At 38.7% G+C, this 18,768-nt stretch overlaps 1 protein-coding gene across 4 annotated transcripts in view; it reads right to left on the reverse strand.

Moving 5' to 3' along the window:
• Positions 1 to 18,768, reverse strand: part of LOC133531022 (uncharacterized) — a 37,780-nt gene that overhangs the window by 8,114 nt on the left and 10,898 nt on the right. For 2 of the 4 annotated variants that reach the window (XM_061869099.1, XM_061869096.1), the window contains 7 exons: positions 18,422 to 18,702; positions 18,029 to 18,116; positions 14,919 to 15,006; positions 8,974 to 10,576; positions 8,797 to 8,856; positions 8,291 to 8,314; positions 6,245 to 8,209 (listed from right to left, as the gene is read on the reverse strand). In XM_061869099.1, coding sequence (XP_061725083.1) covers positions 6,699 to 8,209; positions 8,291 to 8,314; positions 8,797 to 8,856; positions 8,974 to 10,576; positions 14,919 to 15,006; positions 18,029 to 18,116; positions 18,422 to 18,702 — 3,655 coding nt within the window. In that variant the 3' untranslated portion in view covers positions 6,245 to 6,698. Of the gene's footprint in view, positions 1 to 504; positions 612 to 1,093; positions 1,274 to 1,936; positions 2,006 to 3,015; positions 3,115 to 3,305; positions 3,366 to 6,244; positions 8,210 to 8,290; positions 8,315 to 8,796; positions 8,857 to 8,973; positions 10,577 to 14,918; positions 15,007 to 18,028; positions 18,117 to 18,421; positions 18,703 to 18,768 lie in introns of those variants that run through there. The other 2 variants (XM_061869097.1, XM_061869098.1) reach the window with 2 other exon arrangements.

Below are 18,768 nucleotides of genomic sequence, written 5' to 3' on the forward strand. Positions count from 1 at the left end.
CACTTAATCAAAAAGCTTTTGTAGAAACCTTAAAGTTGTTTTTGATGTGCCACGCGTTGATTTAGATTTTTTTTTTACTTTTATTTAACCAAATTTTCCTATTTTTAATCTGAACTTACAGATGTGCAAGTTGCGGAAAGTTTCCAAAAATTAGGATAAGTTCTCTGAAATTTCTTGAAAATTTCACAGAAATATGTATATTTATGTTTCGGAAACTTTCAATTCCCATACAAAACAATAAAAACTTACGGAGCTTTCCAATGTGGAAAATTTCGCAATTTCGGAAAGTTTCCTTCGGCACAACAGTAGATAGATTTAATCTGTTTGCAAAAGCTATGAAACAAAAGAAATTCTAATTTATTTTGTTCAAGAAAGGTTCTAATTAGATTGCAACGAATATGTACATTCTAATGAACGGTGAGCCTTGCGAGGTTAAACATGTACGGAGAGCCCCCGACAACGCTAGAAGGATAATGATGACGAGAATAATATGAACAATTATACCTTAATCATAATCTGCTTCAATTCGTCCTGTAGCATATTGGCCGTGAGGTCGTCGAGTTCGTACTGGCCGTGTTGGTTCGGCTCCACGGTCGGCTTGCTCTCGGGTGCTTTGAACAAATATTAGTCTTATCAGAATGGCTGACAGACGCGACGATACGCGAATAACTCAAAGATTAAATAATAATAAAATTAGATTCATATGCAAAATCTGAGATAATAATGTGCGCGGTCGCCGGTCACTCAACCCGCGTTGTTATCGCTATTAAATTAGATTATTCTTAACTAATAGTTTTGTTTACTTAGTTTGCCAGTACATTTCCTAGCGCATTTTTCCTTTGTGAAATATTCTCCTAAGAATTTATTGACTTGTGATGGGTTTCCGTTACCAAATAAATTTACCAGTTTCTTAGGTAGGTTATTTAATATACCTGGGACAATATACCGACAAAATTGCCGTATTTATTTTTGCTTTCGACATGTAGAACAATAGCAAATGTTTGGGGTTGACGCAACATTTTAACTAACTAACTGTGATTTTTGCAGGTGAGTTATTTGATGAGATTGTTATTTTATTTTAAACACAACTCACCTTTCTTAGTCTCCTTCTCCACGACTGTTTTGGAAGCTGCGACATCTGTCCCAGCCTCCTGTTTATTCAGGTCATTTTCTACAGGCTTGGTTGTGGCATCATTATTTGCCTGTTTCTGTTGATCTGGTTTCCGCCTTGGTCTTACCCTTTTGGGTTTTGGAGGTTCTTCCCATTCTGAAACTAAGTTTTTCAAACCTTTTGAACGCTTTATGTCATAAACACAAACATCACTCAAATGCCAAGCTCCCGGGCGCAAGGGAGCTAATGTAAACCTTGCTTGAAAGTGTGAAGGTTACTTTGACCGCGTCCGCCATAACACCTATAGTAGTCCTTGGCGCTGTGGCCAAGACTAATAACGACGACTTTAGGTGTTCTTGGCGTTCAAAAGGTTAAATAAGGACATATTTTTTAAGATTTGACGAGCACTGATGGCCGAGGTGTGTAGCAGCTTCCAATACGGATGTGCTTGTTTCAAACCCAAGTTCTTACCAATGCGTTTCTCGGAATTTATATATGAATATCATTCGCTATTTAAAGTTGCTGTTTGGAGAAGCAAAACATCTTGAGCCAACCTGACGTGAGAACTATAACTCAAATCTTCAGTTGTGTCCAACTATCAGCTGCTAATGGGAGACAGTAGGCCTAGCACAGGAGGGACGCGACAGTATCTCGCCCGAGAGAAGGACTAGCCGTCATTTTCTAACTGTGTTAATTAAAGAGGGACGGGTAGTCTATCTCGTGGACTGTCGCGCCACCCCTCTGCTAGTCCGGCTTTGGTAGATACGTGTTTACATTTCCCCCTAACCCCAATTATGATCCTATGCATCAATTTAGGGAACTTACCATTTTTGGACTCATTGTAAAGCGCCGGTTTCTTCTCGATGACTTTTACTTGGGGAACTGGCTTAGGCTCTAGAACATAAAATAAGCCAACAAAGGACTATGCGTCAAAATTGTCCAAAAACCGAGTTGAGATAATTCTCAACCTAATGGCAATTAGATAGGTATCACTTCATTTCGTTTTATTAGTGCCCAAGCGGAATTTTATTGCAGAACTGAGATTGTATTGTGATCACCCTATTACCTAGGCAATAGAGTCTGAATGGTTTCCCGCACTCGCAGCGGTGCGCAAACATCTCCCCTGCAGCAATTAATTTACTTACTTGGACTCTATTGCCTAGGTAATACGGGTGATGATATTTTGACTAAAATACAAATATCACAGTTCTGCTATGGACTTCCGTTTGGTGCCATAGAACGAAATGAAGTACATATAAATACCTATCTAATGACCTAACTCTCATTTCTGTTGCTTTTTGGACCAGGCTCCATACAAAATTGCCCATGGTCCTTTGTAGCACTTGTAATATTGAAATTAAAAATTAAGGAAATAATAATCCATTTGCTTATACCAATAAATGTAAGAAAAAACCCTGCAGTCTGATTTATCCTCGACTGTGACGTAATCCAATGGATACAGAATCTTAAAATATCTTTATAAACAACTAAACGATTATGGCATACGAATAAATAAATGGGGGAAAAGTATTTAAAAAGATTAACGTAATTTCCCTTTCAATTAGTTTGTAAGCATTATTGTGTACTTTTATTATGTACCTATGTTTAAACTTTTTAAATAAACGTCTTTATTAATTTTCCCAATGATGGGCAATGCCTCTCTTTCTTTTAATTTTTTTTTATGGGATCATGCATCATGTCTAATCTAAACGAAAGGCGTCCAAAATTTTTCATTTCCGTCAACGTCTGCCGAGACGTCCAACTTTATTGATCTGGATCTGACTGATCGATGGTGGGTGGGACAATGTAAACTAGACTAGAATCTTCGGAAATCTCGCCTTTTAGTGTGAACTATTTGTTTGTTAGTTAAGTCAATAAGCTAAATAGAAGCATGTGCAACTTACCAACGACTTTATGAACGTACTTTGCCGCCTGCCTTCTTGCATCATACTCTTCATAGTACTGATCTGCTCTTAATTTCTTCGCCGGATTCGGTAGATAATCTGCAGAAAAGGGAATGATTTATATTAAAGATTCATTGATTGTAATATGGAAGTCTAATGATTTATAGTTTTTAAGATTATTACTGTTGCTGCCTATATTTTTAGTTTGTAAGATATGTCTCTATGATGGCCATGGTACATAAAATAATTCGACGCATGAAAAATTGCTCCACGAAATAAAAAATAAACACCTTTTGCGACGGGCGCGTCTCTCACGAACTTGGTCTTCGTAACCGGTGCGTAGGTCCTGCCTGTAACAAGATAACTGTTTTGTTAAATAAATAAATAACATAAACTATGGAAGGATTAAAATTCTAACAGTTTATTACAGACAATACGAATTTTCCCCCTAAGACCTTGTGGTTTAAATCTGGCTGGCTACGCCCTTGACTCCAATAGTACCATCGCCCACATTGTTAACTTGTCCATTGGTGGACCTTATTACAAAAGGCATAAGGTCCACCGATTGACAGTTAAAGAGTGTTGCTGTTTGTACTATTAAGCAGGGGGTTCCTTTTCTGGATACTCTAAAGCGTGCAGCCCCACAGTTCACCTTCGCCAGAAGGCTGTCTTTCTCAGACCTGAATCGGAATTAATAACAAAACATTGACACTTCCAAGCTGGACTATTAAAACATAGCTCTTGTGCCCTCTACAGTTCACACACGTTCCCGATTGTCAACCGCAGCCGATATTAATCGACATCAGTATATATTGTTCTGCTCCTTTCCATAGAATGAATAGTCCGATATTATTTTTGTAAAAATAACTACCTGAAATTGAAGAATTGTATTGCAGTTATTGTTGTCAAATTGTATAGCTTACCGTAGGTACTGGAAAAGCTAAGTATTTTGTACATTTCATAAGTGTACTGCAGAGTTTGCTTAAATAAACAGATGATATAGAAATGCGTCGAGAGATCCCATGTACCTTACCTATCGTAAAAACTTTTTGTTGAATAAAATGTTACCAGTTTCTGTTGTCCGCTTTATTTTGCACTGTCAATAACTACTTATCAAGACGATTGTAACGAGCCCAAACGACAAAATGACTCAATTTATAATAGGGTCAGCTCACCTTCCCCATAAGACCAGCTCTACGGAGTACAAGGAATATCCTACATTGCAAGCAGATTACATTCGGTTATCAGAAAAATAAAGAAACTTAATGGCTCTGCATCCACTAAATCAGCTTGTCCATTCAATGACAATCAGCTTTTAAAGAAAACGATAGCTGAATTTTATTAGCTCGTGTTTCTTACGGATATGAATGGCTTCATGAAACTAAAAACTGTGCAACATTAGGGTCGGCAACGCGCATGTAACACCCCTGGACTTGCAGGCGTTCATAGGCTGCGGTGACTGGCGAGCCGTAGGCTTGTTTGCCACCAACGTAGTATAAAAAAAACTCTGACTAATTCCAAACTTTTAGCTAATTTCTAGTGGTTTGCTGAAGTTTCTAAAAAAATCCTGGCACTCGCCAAGTCCCTCAGCAAACCTGACAAAGAACCAAAAATCCTGACATATCAGGGAAAATCCTGACAATCCTAGAGGTAGAGAACATAACATCTTCATCGTGACGATAACACTCAGGAACGACTTTAGACAGCCTAAGTAGTTATCATACTACACACGTCCGCGTCAGGAAACCGCATTAGCGCGATAACCTCGTAAAAGGATAATCACAATTCGATAAATATGCAGTTCGCATATTCTGAATCCGTCGTAGACACTGAGGAGTTTTTACCTGCAGTCTAGTGTTGAAAGAGTAATATACAGTCCAAGAAACAAACACAGTTTAAGTTGAAGATGATTTCCACAAATGAGGAAACTTCCTTCCAAAATAGATAAGTTGGTACCAACGACATTATAAAACTCCATAAATCCTTAACGTTATCACAAGCCTTTTGATAGCTAAGTTAAAAACAAGACTACAAAAAACACAGGTGGTAGTTACACGTTATTGTTGCGCCTCAGTCCAAAACTTATTCGATAAATAATGATAAATATGAAATCAGTCATCTGAAACATGAATACGACAGATGAATTAAATCATGACGAACCAAGCCAAATCCAGAACGTAACAGTTGCCAAACGATGGTATACGAGAATAGTAACGGCGCCCAATATATTAATATAATCTTTATTTAAACGATGCTATATGCAACTGAATAGCCGAAGAAAAAAAATATTTTTCGAGACAGAGAGTACAGGCAGAGACTTCTGTGAAAATCGGGGAAAATTAACTCCAATCTAATCTCCTCGTTGGAGCATACTTATTTCAAAACAATAAAGTAAACACTGGCAACACACTACTCTCGTTTTTGTACCCCTTATTTGAATGAATCGTAAACACGAATACTTACAAGTAAAGCGTACATCTTATAATTTATAAACTTACTATGTATCCATGATGATTCAGTGTTTTTCAAAAATAGTATGGCTTACTTATTCTGTAACAGCGAATTTCTTCCGTGTAATAGCACCTGATGCACCTGCAGATAGTTCATTAATTCCTGAAAACTCTTACCTGAATCTCCTGAATGTTGGAATTTTTCCGTTGATAATCTTGTTGCAGGCATCCTATTGAATGCAAATCTTCCCATAGGTGTTCCACAGACTTGTCAGATCCCCGACATATTGACCGGAGCGAAGTCGTATCGCAGGACCATATCCAAGCAACTGTTGATGACTGCTTCACCTTAAATCTCTTAACAAAATCACATAGATTCGAAAGTAAATAGCAAAGCAAAGTCATAGCTCCAATACATAAACAAACACAAGCATTTGGATTAATGTAACTTACCAAATAATTAACTTAATTGTTCTTACTTTATATAATTTTAAAGGTTGTTGCAGCGCTTTTATATTTGCAGGTACTAAACACTCCAGCGATCCGTATCCAAGCTAATTTCACCCATCAGGTCTGGGTTTTTTGTGTACACCCGTAATAATATTAAATATTGTATTAAAGTAAAAAATAGCCCACTGTAAAGCAAGTGTTTTATTTTAGCGTTTATCCTTCTATATTTTTAAACGTACTACTAACTGTTATAGTATCCCTTAATCATTTTTATTAAACATCTTAATAAACTAGTTCGGAACCACCCTGCCCAAAAAATAACAAAAACCTTGAGTAATCCAGCTTTATTCCTAAAACATAAATGCGACTCCTCGCATACTTATACAAGTTATACATGTTACAGAAAACCAAATACAACGGGAAAGCAGATATATTTCGCCAAATCTAAAAACCCTTATGTTAAAAACAATAAGATGTGTAATAATAATTGTTCCTTAATATAGAAAAACTATATTTATTCGTTAGAAATTTATTATTTTCATATTCAATTTGAATAGTTTTTGTCGTACGCAGTACTATTGAAATAGTATTAGTTATTAGGTACTTAATGTTTCCTTCTGAAACCTTTTATACACATAGAATATGTATAATGACAAAATGACGACTATTGATTGATCTTCGTTAAGGATTTAAAATTGGCCAAATATAAGTTCAAAGCTTACAATAATTATAATCACGAAATAATAATTACATAAGTCACGAACACCTGAAATCATCGAAGAATCAATTATCAATACAAACCACCTCAGGGTTGTTGTCCTCCAGGCAAACTACCTCGTCATCACTCCCTCCAGACCCCAGATCCATATCAGTGTCATCATAAGTATCCTGTAACTCTGACTTCAACTTTTTAATCAACTCCAGCAAAACTTTCTCAGATTTATGATATTTCACTTCGGCGACTACAGTACGATTTCTCTCATCGACAAAGTCTAGTTTGAAATTCATTTTCATAATAGTCTCAACTGATAAGACGTCAATATCCACCTCCAATCTCACAAACACTGCTTTGTTGCGGAACTCTTTATGGAGTTTCTGGACTTTCCATTTGCTAAAATCTATTCCTTTAACTCCTCTGTTACTATGCTTGAGTCTCTCAAGCACAATAGGTGCGTTCACTCTGTTGTCTTCATCTGGTAGGGTTATATACATGGGTATATATCGAGTGTTAACTTCATCAGCACCTACAACCACTATTTTCATGCTCAAATCACGGTCACCCAATTTCATCAACCATCGTTGTGATTCGTGGTTTTCCGGAAGAATTCCGAAGTATCGAGGGCTTTGAAAGCCGTGTTTTACGAAATCGGTCTTACTTTTACCCCCTTCTTGGTGATATTTAAAGATTTGGGAGATAATTAACTCTCTGATCTTTCGAGCCTGGTTGATACCCAGATTTTTGTTGCCGGGTAGAGTGATCTTGACCAATTTGGGATCATTGGCGATCATCGGCATGGGGTTGTTAATCGCAGCATTCTTTAGTTCGATTGGGTTTGTTATAGACTGGTCTTTCAGTCCTAAATCGAACGCGTCTTTATCTATAGCGACCGCTTTTAAGAAAACGCTGACTTTCTGCAGTTCGTAACTGAGACTCATGTTGTATCTTTCGAGAGCGCGAGCCGCTGCTGGTGGCATATCGACATAAACTCTAGTGCCTTTGGCAGTAACGATTTTCTTGACGAGTTTCCATTTACTTACCCTGGCGCCGTCGAGATTTTTGTTCTGCAGCTTAAGCTTGTCAAGCGGCTCGATTTTACACCTGGAATGGCCCGGAAGCCATATAGCAGCCCTCTCATACCAGAGCTCCTCGCTAGTGTAAACTAGGATGTTGAATTTGAAGCCGCTTTTGCTGAAATCGTGCTTGAAAAGCCACTCTTTGGAGAGTTCGTCGCGCATCTGTAGCTCGTAGCGTAGCGTGCTGTGTAGGCCTCTGAAAGTGAAATCTGGAGCCCACTGGCCGGCTTCGGATTCCTTAACGATCTGCTGAATTAAGTAGGTCTTTAATAAAACCGCTTCCCGGTCAGTGAACGGTTCGAAGTCATCCTTGCAAAGATAGAGTATGTTGTTATCTGCTTGCTTCTCAGGTGCCTGAAAGGATGGATTCTGGAAGGGTTGCTGGTACACCGGTGGCACCATCATAGGGTTCATGGGACCCATCGGCATCATTGATGGTGGCGGAAACGGAATACCCACGTTAGGCGTGACTGGTGCTTGTGTCATATCCCACTCTGGAACTGTTTATAAATTTACATAGTAACCAATTTGTAAATTTTTTATATGGAATTATGTAACAAGGAAAAAACGAGTGTACTTACCATGCGGCTTTGTTTTACTATCGCCTGAAAATAATGAAATTTAATCAAATATTTAACCTAAGACATGGCTTTCTTTGTAATGAATTATCATATGATTGTATGAAATAGCATATCATATTTTAGCTAAAAATATGAATTTATACCTTATATAAAAATTGTAAACACATTTTCAAAATCTAGATTCGAGAGTGAACGCCTTCGCGCCTACCTAGCCGGTAGATGTAGAAATTATCAGCCTACGTATTTTCCTAAAAAAATAACTTTGCTCGCATCCGCTAGAGTAGTTTCTCCACCTTCAAAATAAAAGTAGGAGGATACGACAGACTTTTACGAACTTTGTCTCATGTGGTTTGTATTGATGTGGCGACGACGGCAAAGGACACTTTGAAGGAAACAAGTGACACCTTTAAAGTGAGAGTGTTCACTCTCAAATCCAAACCTCGAACGTAAAACGGAACACATAACATAATACGTAAATGAATGGTAAGAGCCAAATATGGAATTACCTTGAGTTGTAGATGGCTCAGTAAAACGCTTAGCGCTCTTTGGAGGTGCTTCAGAATAGTCTGAAAAAGAATATTATATTGTTGAATAACGTCTTAACTATACGTATATTAATAATATTGCGCAATGAAAATAATTTAACAGTAAGTTTGGTGGTTAGGGTTGTTAAATAATCTTACCTGGATTGGAACGTTTCGGTCTGAATTGACTAGGAAAGCTTGACATGACATCTCTGAGAATCTTGTCCTCCCCTGCCCCGCTATATTTGGCGTTAAACTTGACTATCAGCTCTATGAACGAAACATCGTTCTCTCCGAACATTTCGGTAAAGATTCTGCTCACAGCAAGGTTTAATTCCTGGCAGATGCGTTTATTCTGTTCTGCTTCTGCATCGATGTTGTGTTTGTCAAGGATTTTCTGTGTTATTTCCTCGATTGCCTTGTCTTTTTTGGCTTTGATGGCTTTAGATTTGAGATGTTCGTCTGTGTTCCAGTCTTCTTTTCTGCGCTCTTCAAAACGGAATCGATCGTCATCGCGAGGCTTCGGTCTATCTTCATACTTCTGACGGTCTTCGTATGTCTTCGGCTCTGGTTCTCTGCGATCGTAATCCCTCCTGCGGTCATCTCGGCGGAACTCCTCAGCCCTCCTTTGGAAATCTCGCGCTCTTTTGTGTACATCTTCGAAGTCCTTATCCAGTTCTTCGGACATCTTCCGGAGGACTTCTCTGTGCAACTCCATTCTTGCTGCTTCAGGTTTTTTCACAGGAACCTCCCTTCTGTAATCCTCTCTTTCAGCTGGTTTAGGGACATCCCATTTTCTTTCCTCTTCGTGCCTTCGGAAATCATCACGACGATCATTAAAATCGTCTCTAGGACTGAATTTGGGTCTGTCGAACTCTCGAGAGTATTTCGGGTCTTTCCTGATGTCGTCGCGACCAAATTTGAGATCGTCGAATTCATCACGAGGAGGATCTCTAAATGCAGGTGGTTTAGTGAACTCATCCCGCGGTGAAAATTTGGGTCTTTTATCGTCGAACTCATCCCGCGGACTAAACTTAGGTTTATTGACCTCGTAGTCATCTCGAAGATCGAACTTGGCTTTCTTTTCCAAATCATCGAGAGGAGCGAATCTGCTTTTTTTCTCGAAGTCGTCTCTCGGGCTAAATTTGGGTACCTTCTTGTCGAAATCATCTCTCGGACTAAATTTAGGCCCGTCCCTTCCGAACCTGTCGTCACGTAAGTCCAGTTCTTCTCTACGTTCTGGACGGGGACCCAAGTCGGTACGCACACGAATAGTATCTTGCGGGGGGAATCTTCGTTCCTCATCTGGTCTCCTGACATCGAGAGCTTTCTTATCATATTCCCACACGGGTCTTCTTTTTTCTTCAAAATCTGGTCTTTTCTCTTCTGGAGGAGCTTGTCCTGGCCAAATAGGTGGTGGAGGGGCCTCTCGAACCTCAGGGCTTCGGCGCTTTTCTAGAGCCCAAGAGCGACGCGGTGAACGAGGCGACGGCGAATGCCTCTTGAATCCTTCTTGCGACTTGTCTCTGCGAACGGGCGATCGACTCTTCCTTGGTGAATTAGATCTCTTGTCCTTTCCTTGTCTATCGAATGGCATACGCGGCGGGATTCGTTCGTCGTCTCGCTTTAACATATCTGGTCGAATAGGTTTGTCTCTGTTCTGCTGCCAAGGCGATGGCGGCTCGATGGGCCGCCCGGGTTTGGGATAATCCTTTTCGACGTTCGGACGGTATCCACCTGAGTACATAGCTTGATTTGGCGCCTGTAAATTGAAAGTTCATTTGCAAATGGAAACAGATAAAGATTATAATTCCCTGCTTTTCAAAATCACATATATTTAAAAAAAATTTCAAAATCAAAATAATTCTACGGAAAATTAGATTTATAAATAAAACCAGCAGCATGGAGATTGGAGCCTTTTGGAGCCCTATTTTTTTTAACCTTCGTACAAAACTTCGTTGACGGAGCTCTAAAAACAATCACTTCGGTTTTGCAAATCGGTTAAATGCGTTTTTCTCAGAGACCGTATGATATTTAAAAATTGGAACAGTTATAGCAATTACCACCACTATCAGTGATAGTGGTTCATAGTGATGAAGAAATCAAAACTGCTTATTTATTAGGTCCCAATTGTTATTCATCTGTTCAGGTCTCAATTATTCTGAATTTGAGATTGGATTATTTAAAATCCCATTTGTCATTTTTCGTTTCGGCCCTTCGAAGGTGTTTATATAAATACGAACGAACAGAAGGTTTCCCGGGTAGTTTGTAACTTTTTCCTGTAGTCAAAGTTTCTGCACTGTCAGCTAAGGATATTTTGACTTCTTTTTGATTCATAACAAGTTAACACTAAGAAAACCAGAAACTTGAGCTCGTGGTTGATTATAACAAACCACAGTTGAAGGACCGGTAACAGGAGCATTCCATGAAATTGTCTACCATCGTCCCGTACAAACGCGAATTTCCTGAAGAATTGCAGGTACAAGAGTTTCCTTTTCTGTGACTATGGTCAAAAATATGCACAGAAACATAATCGCCTGCTTTAAACGCCGAAAAAAAAAGTCACAACACTGCAAATAAAATGCGTCCGTACGGGATGGCCCTTGGAATGCTCCAACATCAGATCATGAAGCAAGTGACTATTCGAAGAAGTCGATCCACTCTTTTGTAAAATATGTATATTTTTTAGTAATTTTATATATCAAACTTATTTATTCTCAACTGTCGAGTGGTAAAAAAATGTCCAGATCAGATCTTGTATGTATATCATACACACTCTTGGTTTTCCATAAGAAGTAATTAAAATCCTCATACATCTTGAATTCTTTAAGTAATCCAAGGGGAAAAAAGCCTATTAATTCTCATTTATGGCGATAGTCGACAGTAAATACTGCTGATACAATTATAATAATAAAGTATTGTATGTCGCATAGGTAGTTTAAATTCTTTCTTTGTGTTCATGTTCCTTGGATTTTTGAAAGCACAGTCTTTCGAAGTCGTCCATTGTCGTGTGAGACGACATTAACAATGATCAACGAAATCAGTCGTCGGTGTAGTTCGTCAAAATTTGTATGGAAAGTTTAACAACGGCTATATTTAACGATGGTGTCCGTTGATTGACATTCGATCGCCATTGACGTTGGCGTGTGCAACCCGCACTTAATTCATGATTTACCAAACCTTCGTCTGCAGCCTTCGTTATCTCCAAAACTGGTATTTATGTCATTATTTGGATGAGGGTAGTGTAATTACTCGGCAACTAATACGCCGTTTCTTCTTCTTCTGCTGAACACACGAGGGCTTAATAATTAATTCCGCCGTCTTGGCTGAGCTTTCCATTCATTAATTCATATTGTGTTGTCTCAAGCAAAAATTGTATTGATGACAATCGTGTGAAAATTGTATTAGTCGACAATCTATCTTCATCAAAGCATAAGTAGGCTGTGAATTGAGGATTCTAGCACTCGATATATTATAGTCTAATCTGAATGAATCTTTGCATGCTTATCTCGGCTCACTGTAGACACTGTCCTGTTTTCTCAGCTTCCGATTGTACGGGGCTCATAAGCATTCCTTACAAGTTTCGCAATTAATAAATAAAATTAATTCTGCGTGCTATTTTTATTACAGGATCCAGGCATTGTTGGCAGTTGTTTACCGGCAGAAGCCAGAATGTCAAGTTAGGGATTGGGTTGTAAAACCCTTCAAATGGTTGTGCGGTGTGCAGTTTGTAGAGCTCCATGTTTGTAAAGATATTATGGCAGGTCTTTAGTAAAGTAAAGATTTTAAAATTGATTAAAGTTTCGGCGGTTCCAAGGCTGGCTCCCTGACACTAAAGGGTTGCGATTACGCAACCCTTTAGTGTCAGGCATGCATTAGCATCGCAACCATAATGTGATTAGTAGTGTTTATAATTTTAAGATATATTGTTATAATATGTATGTTAGTTTTAAGGTATTAATTTATGGGCCACTAGTTGCCTGGAATAAAGATTCTCATTAATTCATTCTAAAATCTTTCCCGTTTCTCTGTATGCATTAATTGGTTCTTTATATCTAGTTATAAAAACAATATTAACAATTTTTTTTCACGCTTTGTTGCTGCTGATAGTCAAACACGGTTTCCCGTCGTGGAGTAATCTTCCGCCAGACGAAATTAAGAGTTATTTGTTCTGTCTTCAGCGATGTACGCCGGGCACATCCAATACTGCATTATACTCATGTTAGGTCGTTTGCACTATAAGTTGTGTGGATCTGGTAAAATTTTCTTTTGCTTTAAGGACATAGTCCGACGACCAGTCAGCGGTGGCACCATGGTTCCATTTTTATCCCTTGTCACTATGCCCCTCACTTTTACGCTTACATACTTGTTAGAACGTGACAGGCATGGTGACAAATATAAAGAGCTGACCATCTTAGCCCTACTGGCCTAGTTGGTTGGCCTGGTTCAAATTCCGGTAAGGGCATTTATTTGTGTGATGAGCATAAGTATATGTTCCCGAGTCATGGGTGCTTTCTGTGTATTTATATACTATATATATCGTTGTCTAAGTACCCATAACCCAAGCCTTATTGAGCGTACTGTGGGGCTTAGTCAATTTGTGTGATAATGTCCTATAATATTTATTGACTTATAGTTATAGTGCAGTTTTCTTTCCTGTGCCCAACTGACAAATTCTTATAATAAGCCTTCTTCGACATTTTAATAAACAACTAACGAATATTACATAACATAATAATTAATAAGAAATGCGGACAATTAGTTTGGTCACCAAATCTCAAAAGCATCGTTAAGCTCGTGATATCGTCATATTGATTTCGATAACAATAACATCGACATCTAGTATCTTAAAATTTGGTAAAGGTTACCTTGTCTTGTACTCGTACGAAGAGCTTCGAAAAATAAGGCATAAACACATGCAACTTCGGACCTTCTTAAATTGTGTTAAGGCATAAACTTGCCAAGCACTAAGCAGTTTGGCGCATAAGATAGTGATCCTATTGTATTGTAATTCGGGCGATTTTCCGCAACTAGATAACTGGCGCCTATTTTAATGATTCTCTTATCTGCCATGGCCGATTGAATTGCGATCTGCGTTTTGTTCGCTCAGTTTTAACCATAGTCAAAACCTGTATGCGTTTCAAAAAAGGGTAAAGACCAGTTATTACTCGTCGGTCAGTTCGCAACTTCGTTCATATAATTTTATTATTATTATGAGCCCATATTGTCCCACTGTTGGGCAACGGCCTCCCGCTTATTCTTCCGCGTATCCTTATCCTCGGAAGTCTCCCACCCGTTTCTGTCAAAGGCTTCAAGGTCGTCCCGCCATCTCCGACGAGGTCTACCGTGACGTCTGACAATTTATGGGACCCATTCATATCAATTTAAGAATAATCACCATCTAGGTCTAAGGGCGAACGTTGGCCTAAACCGTCTAATCAACTGATCTCCTGATCCTGAACGTTTACCAACTTGAATCCGGCGAATCTTTCCAACATATTCTGTCATATGAAGCGCCATATTGTTTATTTCTTAGCTGTCTTAGCATTACTTGTTCAAACATTTTTCAAGGTTTGTAAACGGACAGAGATATGTATGCATATTATGCTGTCATGTCCTTGATATGCAAATTAATTGGTGACTATTTAAACTGTATATTGATATGGTCGCTCCTGTTTCCAAACATAATATCTAAAAACTTGTGGCAAAACCACCCTAAAAAAATAGTTCCATAGACAAACATACAATAGAATGTTGATGTCTGTATATACATAGAAATTCACCTGTTGATGGTTGTAAGAATGATTACGCATATTATGGTATCTTTTCTCTTCTAGCCAAATCTGCATAAAGAGTCGGCAACGCACATGAGACACCCCTGCAAGTGCAAGTGTCCATAGGCTATGGTATCCATTATCCATCGAAGTGTTATTAACAAAGTAAAACTGTTAACACTTAGTCATCTCATTAAAAAAATCTCACATCCATATCCTTTGAACATTCAAACACGACCTTAAAACATAGTACATAAAGCTCAAATTAATTCACCACTTCACTATACAAGGAGTCCAGTCTAAGATTTTTCCATATAAATAATGACTTACTTGAGGGGTCGGTTCGTAGGCAGGTCGGATGGTTTTGTTGTCTCTGAAGTCGTCACGTTTGTCCATCGTGTGGCGAGTTGGAGAGTATCTACAGAAACACACAATTTTGTTATTATCTTGTATGAAATTGAAGACCTAGTGGCTGAACCTAACATCATGGGAGAAAGTAAAGCCCACAGACTCCGTTGGTTGGGCCACCTTGAGAGAATGGACGAAGATCGGAACGTAAAAAGAGCGTACCTGGGTCGCCTAGCAGGAGGACGTCCTGTCGGACGCCCTAGGTATCGCTGGAGCGACATGGTGGAGGCGGATCTGCGCGAGCTTCGAGTCGACAATTGGCGAGAGGTCGCACAGGACCGAGAAAAGTGGCGCTGTCTTGTGTCGGAGGCAAAGTCTCATTTTGGGTCGCTGAGCCAACGGAGTAAGTAAGTAGTAAGTATGAAATTGGCACGATGACAAATTTTTGTCGGTACACTTGCATACTTACGTTACCTGCTATTGTAATTATGCAAATAGCAGTTTATGTGCGTGAAAATATTCACACGTATAAAACAAATACTCGAAACAACACGCAATACTCGAAATGCAGATAAGCTCGTTGCTATCAGCCGCAAGCTTGCCAAGTCCTCGAAACTGACTCATGTGACGGGCCCCACAGTATATAACCATCTACCAAAAGATATAACTGAGGCTCCAAGCGTAAGCAGCTTTAAACATCGCCTAAAAAGTGGGCTTATTGAGCGCCCGTTCTACTATTATGACGAGTTTATAATGACCAAAAAATAATTGTACAAATTACTTTGATTACTCGCTATTGAAAGTGTACTAAATAAACTATAATTATTTTACATTATATTTTTTTTACTAGATTTATATAGTTGAATTTTTATTTTGTATATTTTTGTTTTTATAGATTTATAAGTGACATTTAACTGGATGTGTGTGATGGAGTAAGCATAATACTATGTAAGGATTATTTATTTTCAATATATTTCATTAGCTTCTAATTTACGAATAAAATGATTATGATTATGATGGTTGGTTCCGAAAAACGCAGTATTTCAGCTATACCCATAAGTTTTCACATAACATAAATAATAGCATTTTTTTATAGCAGCATTAGACTTCGCGCGAAAACGCCTCGCGTCCCTTAGTGACGTCATGTGTTGTAGGAAAGAAATTAAATATGAAATTGAACCAACGGGTTCCTTGGAATTTGTCAATTTCAATTAATCGATTTATCGTGATTAATATAACGATATGCTCATTAATTGTAAAATAAACTATGTGCAAAGTGACAAATATCTTTTAAAATATGGTTTACATTGCAGTTACGAACTTTCGCTTTAAAACTGAATGATATTGTTAATTCAGCACTATTTATTACGTTTGGCGGTGATAAAATACACACATTGCAAAAATTCATTATGATAACTCATTTTACTGTACATATGGTGCTACTTTTCCGAACTAGTGCGTAAATTAGCACATTATGTAACGATGTCGAAAATTTAAAGGGTCATATGCACTGTAAAACGTTGTACTATACATGTGCGAATAGGTAATTCGCAACTCGTGTAGATTTAAAACACTACTTTCGGTCGTGTTTTAATTTATCGCCACTCGTTACGAATTTCCTATTTTTCGCACTTGTATCGTAAATAACTATTATACAAAAACTCTCACACGTTTGCAATTTAACAGTAAATACCAGCTGAGCCCCTTTTCAGATAAAAAAAAAAAAATGATTTATTCAGTAGCACAAGTTATTTTTTAGATTTGAGTATTTTATGTTAATATCTCTATCGCGCTGACGGGGGCGCCTCCTAAAATTAGTGCGATAAAGACAACTGCAGCTTAGGGAAAAATCTTGTGTAAAGGTATCAGAAACTGAGGTTTGTTCTCGACATTTTCCTCTTTCAAAATTTAACTAATCGTAACGAAATTTTGGGAGCGGAATGAGAAAAAAATTATGTGTCCGACCGCTTTGATTTTTGCGTTTATTGTTGCCGATTTTGTATGCTATGCGTCTGTTTACGACACATTTATTTGACCGTTATTAGCACTTTTTAAAGTAACCTTGTTCTTATAAAAACAAGAATAAATAACCGGCCAAGAGCATGTCGGGCCACGCTCAGTGTAGGGTTCCGTAGTTACTCTTCCGTCACAATAAGCTAAACTGGAGCTTAAAGTATAGTAAATTGTTAACCAAGGGATGAAACGGTACCTTTCACTCGAGTTAAACAAATAGACAAATTTGCATAATCAGTACCTAATTAAAGTAAGTCTTTTTACTATGAAGGGAAAACTTTTTGCGATAACTCAAAAACAGCTTAACTGATCATGTCCGCTATAGTTTTCATTTAATGTCTTTCTTAAGCTCTACTTCCACGATTTTTTTCATATTTTTTGGACCTATGGTTCAAAAGTTAGAGGGGGGGGGGACACATTTTTTTTTTCTTTCGTGTAGGGGAGGTACCCTAAAAAAATTAAATTTTTAGATTTTATTGTTCGACTTTGTCGGCTTTATTGATTTATATATCCATGCCAAATTTCAGCATTCTAGCACTAACGACCACGGAGCAAAGCCTCGGACAGACAGACAGACAGACAGACAGACGGACGGACATGGCGAAACTATAAGGGTTCCGTTTTATGCCATTTGGCTACGGAACCCTAAAAAAGAACAAAACAGACAAACATACTGGTAATATTGAACTCATATAAAAAACTATTAATCTAGCGCCAAAATCTAGAGGAAAATGTCGAGAACGTTAATATGGAAAAAGGCCACAAATGTTTCCTCTTAAGATTAATTATTTAGATAGGTACATTTGAATTTTGAGTGAAAATTGCGAGCGCCGGTTTCACTTTTAAATTTGTCATTTTTAGGGTTCCGTAGTCAACTAGGACCCTTATAGTTTCGCCATGTCCCTCTGTCCCTGTCCCTGGCTTTGCTCTGCTTTGGTGTCTGTCTGTGTGTGTCTGTCTGTCTATCCCTGGCTTTGCTCGGTGGTCGTTAGTGCTAGAAACCTGAAATTTGACACGTTGTATAATCTACTATACTTTTAACCAGTCTTGCTGTGAATGTATAGATATTATTGAGCTACCTTGCGCTTCCTGGTTCAGGTCGGCGCTCCGGCGACCGCTTGGCGGGCGAGATGCGACGAGCGGTCCACTGCGGTCTGCCGGCCTCCACTGTTCACGAACATTATAGCTCATCAATATAGAACTATGGTGGTGACAAACTTGATAAACGCACTACATATGATGACATACACTGATATAAATTGTATTAAATTTTAGAACGGGACTTGATCTCGTATTAAGTTCTAAATTTACCTCCGACGTTTTGGGGACCGTGGTCTCACATTGATAAAAAATACTGCGTTTTTATTACAAATATTTATATTGTTGAAGGGCGTGTTAGATATTATCTTAATTTTGTTTGTGTTAATAAATAAATATGAAGTTTTTATTATTTGTTCCCATTTATTACTTACTTCCTGGCCCCATACGGCCCGGTGACCTTCTATCATCTCGCGGCGGCTCCCGTCGTCCAGGGGACATCCGTCTGCCAGGCGACGCTCGCCCTGGAGACATGCGCCGTCCAGGAGACATGCGTCGTCCAGGAGACAAGCGGCGTCCAGGGGATAAACGCCGGCCGGGAGACATACGTCGACCAGGGGACATGCGTCGACCGGGGGACATGCGTCGACCGGGGGACATGCGTCGACCGGGAGACATGCGTCGCCCGGGGGACAGACGTCGGCCGGGCGAATGTCTAATAAAGAAAAGTACAGTTGAAAAGGTACAGTCAGCTGCAGAGAAAAGTGATCGTTGTCATACA

This window comes from Cydia pomonella, chromosome 24 (assembly GCF_033807575.1).
Source record: "Cydia pomonella isolate Wapato2018A chromosome 24, ilCydPomo1, whole genome shotgun sequence".
Taxonomy (NCBI): Eukaryota; Metazoa; Arthropoda; class Insecta; order Lepidoptera; family Tortricidae; genus Cydia; species Cydia pomonella.